Source organism: Balaenoptera borealis, assembly GCF_965194805.1.
Source record: "Balaenoptera borealis genome assembly, chromosome: 2".
Taxonomy (NCBI): Eukaryota; Metazoa; Chordata; class Mammalia; order Artiodactyla; family Balaenopteridae; genus Balaenoptera; species Balaenoptera borealis.
In genome coordinates, this window is record NC_138867.1 from 178484624 (window position 1) to 178497013 (window position 12390).

The window sequence follows — 12390 nt, forward strand, 5'->3', positions numbered from 1 at the left end:
TAGATAAAATAAAAAACCAGTAGGAGAGAAGCAAGAAAAACTACAGTCCTGCAGCCTGTGGGACAGAAACCACATTTAGATAGACAAGGTGAAAAGGCAGAGGGCTATATACCAGATGAAGGAACAAGAAAAAACCCCAGAAAAACAACTAAATGAAGTGGAGATAGGCAACCTTCCAGAAAAAGTATTCAGAATAATGATAGTGAAGATGATCCAGGACCTCGGAATAAGAATGGAGGCAAAGATTGAGAAGATGCAAGAAATGATTAACAAAGACCTAGAAGAATTAAAGAACAAACAAACAGAGATGACCAATACAATAACTGAAATGAAAACTACACTAGAAGGAATCAATAGTAGAATAACTGAGGCAGAAGAACGGATAAGTGACCTGGAAGACAGAACGGTGGAATTCACTGCTGCGGAACAGACTAAAGAAAAAAGAATGAAAAGAAATGAAGACAGCCTAAGAGACCTCTGGGACAACATTAAACGCAACAACATTCGCATTATAGGGGTCCCAGAAGGAGAAGAGAGAGAGAAAGGACCCGAGAAAATATTTGAAGAGATTATAGTCGAAAACTTCCCTAACATGGGAAAGGAAATAGCCACCCAAGTCCAGGAAGCGCAGAGAGTCCCATACAGGAGAAACCCAAGGAGAAACACGCCGAGACACATAGTAATCAAAGTGGCAAAAATTAAAGACAAAGAAAAATTGCTGAAAGCAGCAAGGGAAAAACGACAAATAACATACAAGGGAACTCCCATAAGGTTAACAGCTGATTTCTCAGCAGAAACTCTACAAGCCAGAAGGGAGTGGCATGATATACTTAAAGAGATGGAAGGGAAGAACCTACAACCAACATTACTCTACCCAGCAAGGATCTCATTTAGATTTGATGGAGAAATCAAAAGCTTTACAGACAAAAACCAGTAGGAGAGGCTTCTCATGGCTTTTAATCCCATCTCTCTGCTGAGAGCACCCAAATATGTATCTCTACCCAAACCCTCTCTCCTCCTCTCCCCAGCTACCTACTTGATATTTCCACTTGGAGGTGGTCACAAGCAGCATAAATGGAACATGCCTTCAGGCTGGACTCTTGATTTTCATCCCCACCCCACTCCACATGGGCTCCTCCTCCAGCCTTTTTCAGCTCAGTAAATGGTACCCCCCATCCATGCACTCCATTGCTTGGGCCCCAAAAGTTGGACTCATCCTCAACTCCCCTCTTTCCCTTCCACCCCACATCTAGTCCCTCAAATCCTGTGGGCTCTGCCTTTATATTTATTTAGCTGTGCCTCGAGGCATGTGGGATCTTAGATCCCCAACCAAGGATCAAACCTGTGCCCCCTGCAGTGGCAGCACGGAGTCTTAATCACTGGACCGCCAGGGAAGTCCCGGTCTCTGCCTTTAAAACATAGGAATCTACCCATTTGCTGTCCCCATTCCATCTACCCTGGTGCAAGCCCTCATCATGGCTCACCTGGATGACTGTGGGGGTGAACAGCACGTTCAAAGGCCCTGGGGTGATAAAGAGCTCAGGAGTCATTGGGAATCTGAATGTAGGCTGGTGAGATTCAGGAGACTCGAGTGAGGGTTTGTTTCTTCCCTGAGGGGTCTCCTCAAATGGGGTGTTATTGAGTGCTGGGGACGGGGAGGAACTTGTCCTTTCTCAAAGCAAATTGGGGCCCTCGTGTTGTAGCCTGGATGCAGACCTCTGTCCATAAACCCTACCCTTAGGGCTGTCTGCGGGCATCCACGGTGTTTCCGACAGTCTGGGCCACACTGCAAGGGAATGGACTGCGTTTGTAAATTCTTGCACAAGGCAAGCCTTCTCCAGGGAGAAGGATCCCAGGGAGGGCAGTCAGTCAAACTCAGAGACCTGTGTCTCTTCCCACCTTTCCCAAGGAAGTCTATTTCATTCATTTTGGTCCACGTTGGCACTGTAATGGCAGAACCTAAGACATCCTGGAATGTATGTCTGGACCGGGGCCCAAGGGGCAATGGGGGTCTTCTGCCATGGCTTGGCTGGCTTCGGAGGGTGAGAGGTGATGTGTGCCAGCCTGAATAGCCTCTCAGGGCAAGATGGGTTATCTGCATTGGAAGGGAACGAATGAATAAATGAATTGGGAATTCCCTGGCGGTCCAGTGGTTGGGACTCAGTGCTTTCACTGCCAAGGACTTGGGTTCAATCCCTGGTGGGGGAACTAGGATCCTGCAAGCCGCAGGGCGTGGCCGAAAAAAAAAAAAAAAAAGAATGCATGAATGAATGAACTCACAGTCACCCCTCTCATCCCATCCCAGCCCCTCCCCCGGCCACGGACTCTCACAGGCCAATCCCCAGCTGCTCAGACTGAGGGAAGTTCTGGTTCTCCATCTCGGCACCGGTGAGCTGATATCTTCTTTAAAGCCTGTCAAGCTTATCACTCAGCGGGGATTTGCCCCATACTGCTAGGTTTGACAGGGGCAGCCTGCTATTATCTCAAGCCCTCCAAAGGGACTCAGGCCCCATCACGGCTGAGACGTGGCAGATAGGTATGTCCCTGATCATTCATCATGGCCTTTCTGCCGTCCCTGCAGTCAGAGGGAAGCCGCCGCCGCCTCTGTGCCTGCCTCAGATGATCTGCAACTTGATCTCAGCAAGTCCCTCCCTGGGAGAGACGGAAACCGATTTGGTGGTGGAGGGGAAAATGCATGGTGAATCCGTGATGGGCTGTTTGCCCATCAGCATCTAATCATTCAACAAACATTCATCATGCCTGGGGGATTCAGCAATGAGCAAAGCAGACAGAACTCCCCTTCCCCATGCTCTTTTCCGTCTAGGGGGCGGAGGCAGGCTTTGAGCCAGTGGTCACACCCAAGAGGTCCCAATGGCCATTGTGATCAGGGCTTGAAGGAGAACAGGGGAGGTGCAGCATGGTGGTGTAGACTGTGGAGCTATGTGGCCTGTGTTCAAATCCCAGCTCCACCACTTATAGACTGTGAAGCTCTGGGCAAGAGATTTGAGCCCTCTCTCCCCTAGTTTTCTTCACCTCTCAAAGGTAGATAATGACAGTGCCTGCCTCCTAGTGCCATAGTGAGAATTCCATCAGTTAAAGCATGCAAAGTGCTTAGAACAAGGCTTGACATACAGTAAGAAATATAAGTATTCGGGGCAAAAAGCACAGGATGCCTTGAGAAGTGGGTAACATGGGGAGGGGACAGTGGAGGCTGCTTTTGGAAGAGACGTTTATGCTTGAGCCCTAGAAATGGGGAAGAGTTAGCCCAGCCATGAGAAGGGGCAAGAGTTTTGATGGCAGAGGGACCAACCAGTGCAAAGACCTGAAGGTGGGAAAAAGCATGGTGTGTTCCAGGAAGAGGAGAATGCCTGGAGGGTGGACTATAGAGAACACGGCCGTGTGAGCCTGGGGTTTTGTTGTTGTTTTTCGTTGTTGTTGTTTTTTGTTTTGTTTTGTTTTGACTGGACCGCATGGCATGTGGGATCTTAGTTCCCCTACGGGACTGAACCCGCGCCCCCTGCAGTGGAAGTGTGGAGTCTTAACCACTGGACCGCCAGGGAAGTCCCATGAGCTTTGTTGATTGCCTGTTACACTGAAACAGGACTCCCCTCCACCAAATTATATCAGGGAGATGTAACTAGGACCAGAAACCGAACTGGCCAAGTCACGTGGCGAGTAGGACGGAGCAGTGTCTCTGTCTGTCTTTGGTAGGACTCGACACCCTGTCTCTCTTTCTCTCTCTCGCTGCCATCTGGCTGTGACTTCTCATCATCTTGCATTCTCAGCCCCAGATCCAATGGACTTTCACCCATTCTTCCAGATCATCTCAGTTCAGTGCCCGCATCAAATTCAAACCATTTTGACTTCAGGAAGTTACCAAATTGGCTTTAGAGCATCATGAGGATTATAATAATAACAATAGCAAACGCTTCTGTAGCACTTACTACATGCTGATGACTGTTCTAATTGCTCACAAGTATAGTATTTTTTTTTTTTTTTGGCCACGCCATGCGGCATGCAGGATCTTAATTCCCCACCCAGGGTTTGAACCCGTGCCCCCTGCATTGGGAACGTGGAATCTTGACCACTTGACCACCAGGGAAGTCCCCTCTCACACGTATGGTATTGACTCATCCAAGCTTCCCAGCAACGCTGTGAGGTAGGTACAAATTATCGTGTCCAATTTACAGATGAGGACACGGAGGCACGGGGAGGTTAAACAACTCACACGGCAAGTGAGTGGCCAAGCCAGGACATCAACCCAGGCAACCGACCCTCAGACCCTGCTCTTAACCACCTGGCTCTACTCTACCAGCTGAGTAGGAAGAAGGAATATCCAGAAGAAACGAGTCATTTCCATTGTAAGGATGTTGTCTGGAAAGATGCTGGTGACATCACACGGACTCCTTTTTGGGAGGACCGTGGGAGAGATCCTTGCCTGTTCTTGGTACTAAAAATAGTTAAGTTTTCTCTGAGCATCTGGTGTGTTTTTGTTTCAGGACACTGGGAGCCGCATAAATGACCAGCTTTCCCTTTTTGAGTTGGCTGCTAAGGAGCTTGAAGCCAAATTTATGGCCCAACCATATGCTGGTTGTTCAAGTTTTTAAGGGATGGGTTTTTCTTAGCCTCACTTCTGGCTCTATGTCCCCACTTTTTCTCTCTCTTCCTTGCAAAAAAAAAAAAAAAAAAAAAAACCACAAAACTTTAAACGGACTGAAAAACAACTTCAGAAGAACAATATGTGTTTATTGTAGAAAACTTAGAAGGTAAATTTGAAGATGGGGATAAAAATCCCTGCTTGTCCCCGATTTTAATGGCTGCATAGTATTCCCTCTTGTAGAGTTTTAAAATCAATGCCCCTACTGGCAAACGACTGGAGGGGAAAAAATTCCAGTTGTCCAATTTTAGACAGCACTTTAATGAGCATTCTTGTAGCAATTGAGTGCTTGTCACATGATTTCCCTGGGCTAAATTCTTAGTCTCAGATTGGCTGGGTTAAATACAAATGCAGAAACCTTAAGGCTTTGGCTCTGGATTGGCAGACCGCCCTCCAGAAATATCTAATTCCTGTTCTCCTATTTAATTGGAGCTATCGTGTGGTATTTTACATATCCTTGTAAACCACTTGCAGTCCTCTCTGGAACAAGGCAGCCAACAAATAAATATATGAGCCCCAAGCCACTTCTGCTTCCTGATTAAATTATCCAGCCTCAAACGCAATAATATCCTTGACTTATTAAGAGGCAGCTGCTTGCTCTTTTCCTGTTTGCTAATCCCCAATAGCCAGTGCTCAATGGTTGGCTGCCCCTGGGATCCTGTAGCAATCCCTCGGCCGCTGGAAGAACCAAGAATTGTTTTTTGAACCAAGACGTAGGTGACGGAGCTGTAGGCTGAGCTGATGATCCCGGACGCGAGAGCTAGAAAAACTTTTCCTGCGTGTCTTGTACTCAGTCAATCCTGGACCTGTTACAGAGACTGCTGCTTAATCGGGGCAGCAGCCTGGGTGAAAGCATTTGAAAAATCCCAGCCAGAAAAGGCAATATGAGGAAGAGATACTTGAATGCATTGTTTACCTGCTTAGAGCCCATTAGCAAGAATATTGAACTTGAAACCAGCAACTCAGCCAAGAGGGCAGCTGGCTTCCCCATTGCATTTGCCACTTGTGAGGTGAGACAGGCCACCAGATCAGAAGTGTCTGTACCGGGAGAGCTCCGCAGCTCTCACACCTGCTGTTATAAACATTTCCCTTAGTTATAGGCATTCTCTATCCCTAGGACTGTGACCTCTGAGAACTCGTGACTTTGGTTTGAAGCTAAACCCAGTCTGAGAGAGCTGGCCTTTGGACTGTCAAACACGGAGCCTTCCAGGACATTCCAATGGGTTCCCAAGGACATGAATTGACTGTGTATTTGAACTTGAACCCGATGGGCGAAACTCAGGCTCTTGGCCCTGCTGAGATTTGGCAGCCAAACCCCGAGCATTTAATTACGCTGCTGCAGAGAACACTCCAGCGAGGTGCGTCCAACGCAGACAATTATTTTAGGAAAGCCGTGGAGGCCTTCTCTCTGCGCCACTTAAATCTTGCTTCTCTTTTACAATTCAATATTTCGTGTGTTGAGAGAAAATGGCTTGTTTGCTTCAAAGGACACGCTACAGAATGTAGGAAGGGGATGTTAATTATGTTGAACCGGGCTGCTTTGTCTCTGCACAAATGAGAACCTTCGGGGGGGGGTTCTATCCAAATTGCTTGGGGATCAGAGCCAGGGGAGCACAGATGGAGATGTTTGGACTCAAGTTCATGGTTTTGTCTTTTTTGTTTTTGTTTTTTAAGAACTGTATTTGTCATGAAAAAAGGTGAAGCTAGTTCTGCATTCTCCTAGAACCAAAGGGGAAGGCACTCCTGAATCACTTTTTTTTTTTTAAAGTTTTATCTTATACTGGAGTATAGTTGATTTACAATGTAGTGTTAGTTTCAGGTGTACAGCAAAGTGATTCAGTTATACATATACATATATCTATTCTTTTTCAGATTCTTTTCCCATACAGGTTATTACAGAATATTGAATAGAGTTCCCTGTGCTATACAGTCGGATCTTATTGATTATCTATTTTATATAGAATAGTATGTGTACGTTAATCCCAACCTCCTAATTTATCCCTCCCCCTCTGGGTCACCCTTTTTGTCTTAGGCCGTCCTTCTTGGTTTTGGTCAGGCTTCTTCAGGAGCAGAGCTGGATGAGAGGAGTTAAGTGCAAATACTTAGCTGGGAGGCGATCCCAGGAGGAACCAGTGGCGAAAGGGAGATGGGAAGTGAAGGAAACCCAGGCAGGGCAATCTAAGGGTGCCACTGTGGGCACCTGGAGCACAGATTCCCATGGGATCCTCTGGGAAACTGCAGGCAGCAGGCACCCCAGAGTTCTCCCACTGGAGAGGCGAGAGGGCTGGTATTTATCACGAACTCCGTGGGGACTTCCGGGTGGGAGGTGCTTCTGCCTGCCCAGTGCAAAGGCGGGGTGGGCTCCGACCACACGAGGAAGCCCTTGGCACTGGGGATCCTGGGCGCTCTGCAGTAAGGCTGGAGTGTGGGCTCCACCTGGACCATGCCTGCGTGCAAGGGAGCCTGGGAAGGTGAGTGACTTCATTCTTCCGCCGGGGAAACATGGACTCGTAAAGAGGGGGTTCCCTCAACCTCCGAAGTGTGTACATAAGGCTCAAAGAATGACTAATTACAATAGTTTCAGATGGTATCTATGAATGGTTTATTTATTTATTTTCTTATAAATTAGCGGAGGAGTCAAGCTCATCTGTACAGTGATATCACTTGCTCACATTCCAATAAGCTTAAAAAAAAAAAAAAGGCTTTATTGAGTGGGAGAGAAAAAGGTGGGCTAACAGCTGGAGTCTCTGGGATTGCTCATAACTCACAGCCTGGCTTATCTCTGCTACAGCTCATGGGAACAGCCTCTGCGGGGTGATAAGTAGCGGCTGTACAAATGATCCATGATGGTGAAGCTTTGTTTCTCTGTAAAACACTTGGGGTTTTATCAGACTTTCTTCCCTGTCTTAGGAATGCATTCTGGATAGGACCAGCATCTTCTACTTCCCATCTCCTCAGTTTCCACCCATCATCGCTTGCCTGGACTCTTGCAGTCACCTCTGCCCTGGTTTCCCACCCTTGCCACCCCACACCCACAGTCTGTTCCCCCCACAGCCGCCAGGGGGCGCTTGTGAACACCTGAGTCAGGTCCTGTCCATCCTCTGCACAGAACCCTCCTTGGCTCCTACCTCACTCAGAGTAAAAATCAATGTCCTCCCCATGGTCCACAAGGCCCTGCACATGCTGTCCTGTCCCATCCCTGTCCTCATCTCCCCCACCCCCCGCACAATCTCCCCCTTGGTGACTCTGTTCTAGACGCACTAGCCTCCTCCATGTTTCCCAAACATACCAGGCATGGTCCGGCCTCAGGGCCTTTGCACTTGCTGTTTTCTCTGCCTGGAACATCTTTCCCCAGATATCCTCATGGCTCCTCCCTCACCTCCTTCAGGTCTTTACTCAAATGACACCTTCTCATTAAGCCCTTCCCAGGGCCCCTAAAATTGCAATCCCTAACCACCCCCCAACCCTAGCATCCTCCATCATTTCTTCCCTGCTTTACTTCTCTCTATGGCACTCATCACCCTTTAAATACTTGGTGTTAACTTATTTGTTTATTTCTGTTGCTCTCCACTTTAATGTAACTCCTAGAGGAGCTTTTGTGTTTGTGTTTTGTTTACTATGTTTTCAATATCCAGAACAGAGCCTGACACACAGTAGAAGCTTAACAAATATTTGTTGAACAAATGAGACCACCATGCCCTGATTAAAAACAAAAAGACTGGGGCTTCCCTGGTGGCGCAGTGGTTGAGAATCTGCCTGCCAATGCAGGGGACACGGGTTCGAGCCCTGGTATGGGAAGATCCCACATGCCGCGGAGCGGCTGGGCCCGTGAGCCACAACTACTGAGCCTGCGCGTCTGGAGCCTGTGCTCCGCAACAAGAGAGGCCGCGATAGTGAGAGGCCCGCGCACCGCGATGAGGAGTGGCCCCCGCTTGCCACAACTAGAGAAAGCCCTTGCACAGAAATGAAGACCCAACACAGCCAAAATAAATAAATAAATTAAAAAAAAAAAAAAAGATCTTCCTTACGTCTATGAATTCCAAAGCCTGCATAGTAGTAGTCTATTATATATATAAAAAAACAAACAAACAAAAAAAACAAAAAAACAAAAAGACTGGGACTTGTGACTGATTCCAGTACATTCTGGGGAAGCTCAAGGGGGCCTGATCTGGGGGCCCAACACGTTCCATCCAGTGAGGATTCAATGCTTTTTGAACAATGTTTCTCCAATCCCTCCAGATATTGGTCAGAATTTGTGTGCCAAAAGTGTCCCTTCCTCTCTCCCCTTCTCCTGGCTCACTCATCCCTCAAGTTCAGCTTACTTGTCCCTTCCCTGGGGCACCTCCTCTGAGACCCTCAGCCTGGGAGGGTCTGTTACTCTCTGTACTTTCTTTGTAGCATTCATTGCAGCATATAGTTCTAGAAGTAATGGCAGGATTCCATAATTCATGTCTGTCTCCTCCACATCCATGGGCAACAATCGATATGCTTTCTTCGTCTCTCTCTTCCTAGTCCCTATCCCGGACCCATGCCTGGCGTAGAATAGGCACTCACTAGATATTTTCTAATAATTCTGGAAAATTATGGGTCTGATGAACATGAGCCATAGGACACACGCATCCCTTAAAAACTTGAACAACCAGCGTCAGTTCCCTGATGAACATGAGCATTTCAAAGGTTCTGATAAGTCCTGCATTAAAGAAACTCGTTTCAGGAACTCCCTGGTGGTCCAGTGGTTGGGGCTCTGTGCTTTCACTGCTGAGGACCCGGGTTTAATCCCTGATCGGGGAACTAAGAGCCCTCAAGCCGTGTAGCATGGCCAAAAAAAAAAAAAAAAAAAAAGAAAGAAACTCATTTCACTCAGCAATGGACAAACATATTTGACCTCAGAGTACCCTCTTCCCAGCATGCCTGGTAAGATTGCCAGGGTTCCAAGGAGCATGGTTTGGGAAGCACGGCCATAATTGATCCCTGAATTATCTGAGCAGCATCAACTGACTTGAAGTTTAGTTTAGGAGGAGTCTAAAAGTGACGCCTTCTAGTCAAGGGCTTGGAGGTCTCTGCAAGGAATCTGTCACCCTTTGGCCATCACCCTTCTTCTTCTCAAGAACAGGGGTTGGGGGAAGGGGGAATGACAATAGTAGAGTTGTGCTTAGTGGCCCCCAAGATATATCCAGAGCCCATCTGTCACTGTGGGTTGAGAAGCAGAGAGGAAGTTTCAGGTTTGAGGGTCGGTAGGAGTCTGGGTCTATGTTCTAATGGTGGTTATGGAGGCATTGTTGCATGCGTTTGAGAGAATGAATTCCCCTCTTTGGAAGGGCTCAAATCCCACAATTCCTTGCCATGTTCCTTCACCCCTCATACCTCAGTCTTACCATCTGTAAAATGGGTCTCCCGGAGGAGGGATTGAGATCACACACGTCTGGCACTTAGCACATGGTCTGGCACATTCCGAGGGTCCAGCAAAAGACGTCTGTCATCTCTCCGGGGCCCCCTTTCTCTCCCAGGAGTGATGGGGTGATTCCCCCATTGGATTCCCACTCTCTGACCCCGACCTCCCCGCAGACCCTCTTCCAAAGCCCAGAGGAAGGCTGGCAGCTGTACACCTCGGCCCAGGCTCCCGACGGAAAATGCATCTGCACGGCCGTGATCCCCGCGCAGAGCACCTGCTCCCGCGATGGCCGGAGCCGGGAGCTGCGGCAGCTGATGGAGAAGGTAAGAACCTTCCAGGTTCCCTTGTGAAAATCTCCCAATTCCCACCCTGCCCTCTGCCCCCATCCAGGTCAGCCGGGGCCAGATCTAGCCATGCAGATTATTCAGAACTGGTGAATGACCAGGCTCCCCTCCAGGTGGATATTTCGGTCAGTATCTGTTTAGTGCTTTCTTTGGAGGAGAAGCTGAGCGCTGTATGGGGACAGGGAAGGAGAACCCCAGTGGCAGCATCTGAGTCTTCGGTGCGTGAGCTCTGGCCCCACCACGCACTCAGCCAGACTCACCTGCTAAGAAGGGTCTCACCCTCCATCCCAAGAGACTTACGTAAAGATGCCTTCCCCTTCTGATTGTGGTTGATATAAACTGGTCCCCATTCAATACATTCCCAAGGATATTTCGGTGCCCTTTAGAGGCCGACTGCTGTCCCTTGCCACTACCCAGCTGAATTGCCCATTAGTCACCTCTGATGTCAGTGTTGAAAGGGACTAGCAACTTCTCACCGCCATCCTGTAGAGGAGGAAGCTGAGGACAGAAGAGACCCTTGTTGGCACTGGAGTCTTCCACCCATTAACTCTGTAGGATCCTACCCTGCCCGTGACACCGGAACTGCTTTCCCCAACAGTGCAGTATGGCCATGTGGTGTCCCCTGATTGTTGACCATGACCGTAAAAATGTTTTGTGGCATCCAGGATGGGTATCAGGCTCTTGGCTTTCTGAGAACTTCCAAGTGTCACGTGAACGATGGTTCAGGAAAGTCTGTGTATTTCAACAAGCATCCAGCGTTGCCTTTGAGTTCACCTTGGCCGGGAGGAACTCAACTTAGCCAAGTGGAGGTGGGAGCTAGGGGGCCGTCGGTCTGGATTAGGAGAGGTCAGGGCAAGGGGAAGTTCAGTTCCCTCATTTAGCCTAAAGGTATTTATTGAGCATCTAGTATTTACTGAACATTCAGCTGTGGACAAGCCAGACACTGGGTCTGCCTCTGAGGATCCCACCTAAAGGAGACAGATGAATAAGAATGTTCCAGATAGTAGTCATAGCTGGAAAGAAAATAACCACATAAGGGGGAGAGGGTGAGTGGCTGCTTAAGGCAGGGTGATCAGGGAAGGCCACTCTGAGGAGGTGATGCTGGAGTTGAGATGTGAAGGATGAGGAGGAGACAGCGGCAAAGACAAAGGGAACAGCGCTCCAGGTAGAGAGATCAGCAAGTGCAAAGGCCCTGAGGAGGGAAGAAGCTTCAAATCTATGTGAGCGAAGTCAGGCTGGTGGTCGCGGTGGATGAACACGGCGAGTAGGCAGGCAAAGGGGCAGGACCAGCTCGCAGGGTCTGCAGGGGAAGGTGATCCAATCTTCCTTTTGAAAAACTCCCTCTCGGGACTTCCCTGGTGGTCCAGCAGTTAAGACTCCACGCTTCCACTGCAGGGGGCCCGGGTTCGATCCCTGGTCGGGGAACTAAGATCCCACACGCCTCGCAGTGTGGCCAAAAAAAAAAAGAAAAAAGAAAAAGCTCTGTCTGGCTGCTCTGTGGAGACTTGACTGCTGGGGACGAGAGTGGAGGCAGGGAGAGCAGGGAGGAGGGGAGAGGTGGGAGGTGGTGGTGGCCAGACTAGTAGCCAATGGATGGATTGGGCATGCCATTGGGAGCTCAGGTTGCTGGTAAGGTTGGGAGGAGAAGGTTGGTGGGGTGTTTGTCTGGCCTCTGGCCCCTCCAGGTCTTGTGTGTGGCATCCCGGGGACGGGGACAGGAGAGTGGCTCTCCCTAACCCTCCCAGTTCCTAGGTTCAGAACGTCTCCCAGTCCATGGAGGTCCTTGAGTTGCGGACGTACCGTGACCTCCAGTACGTGCGAAGCATGGAGACCCTCATGCGGAGCCTGGATGCGAGGCTCCGGGCGGCCGACGGGTCCCTCTCGGCCAAGAGCTTCCAGGTGGGTCCTTCTGGGTTCAGGTCAGAGGTCAAGAGAAGAATTGGGATCGGTGCCCATTAGCTCCCAGAGTGGGGGTCACATCTGGGAAGGACCGAGTG

The 12390-nt window shown here is 49.1% G+C and overlaps 1 protein-coding gene across 3 annotated transcripts in view; it reads left to right on the forward strand.

Annotated features, from left to right (window-relative positions):
- Window positions 1-12390, forward strand: part of OLFM2 (olfactomedin 2) — a 65372-nt gene that overhangs the window by 49702 nt on the left and 3280 nt on the right. For 2 of the 3 annotated variants that reach the window (XM_082380291.1, XM_082380290.1), the window contains exons 2-3: window positions 10223-10372; window positions 12146-12292. In XM_082380291.1, the coding sequence (XP_082236417.1) occupies window positions 10223-10372; window positions 12146-12292 (297 nt within the window). Of the gene's footprint in view, window positions 1-10222; window positions 10373-12138; window positions 12293-12390 lie in introns of those variants that run through there. The other variant, XM_082380292.1, reaches the window with a different exon arrangement.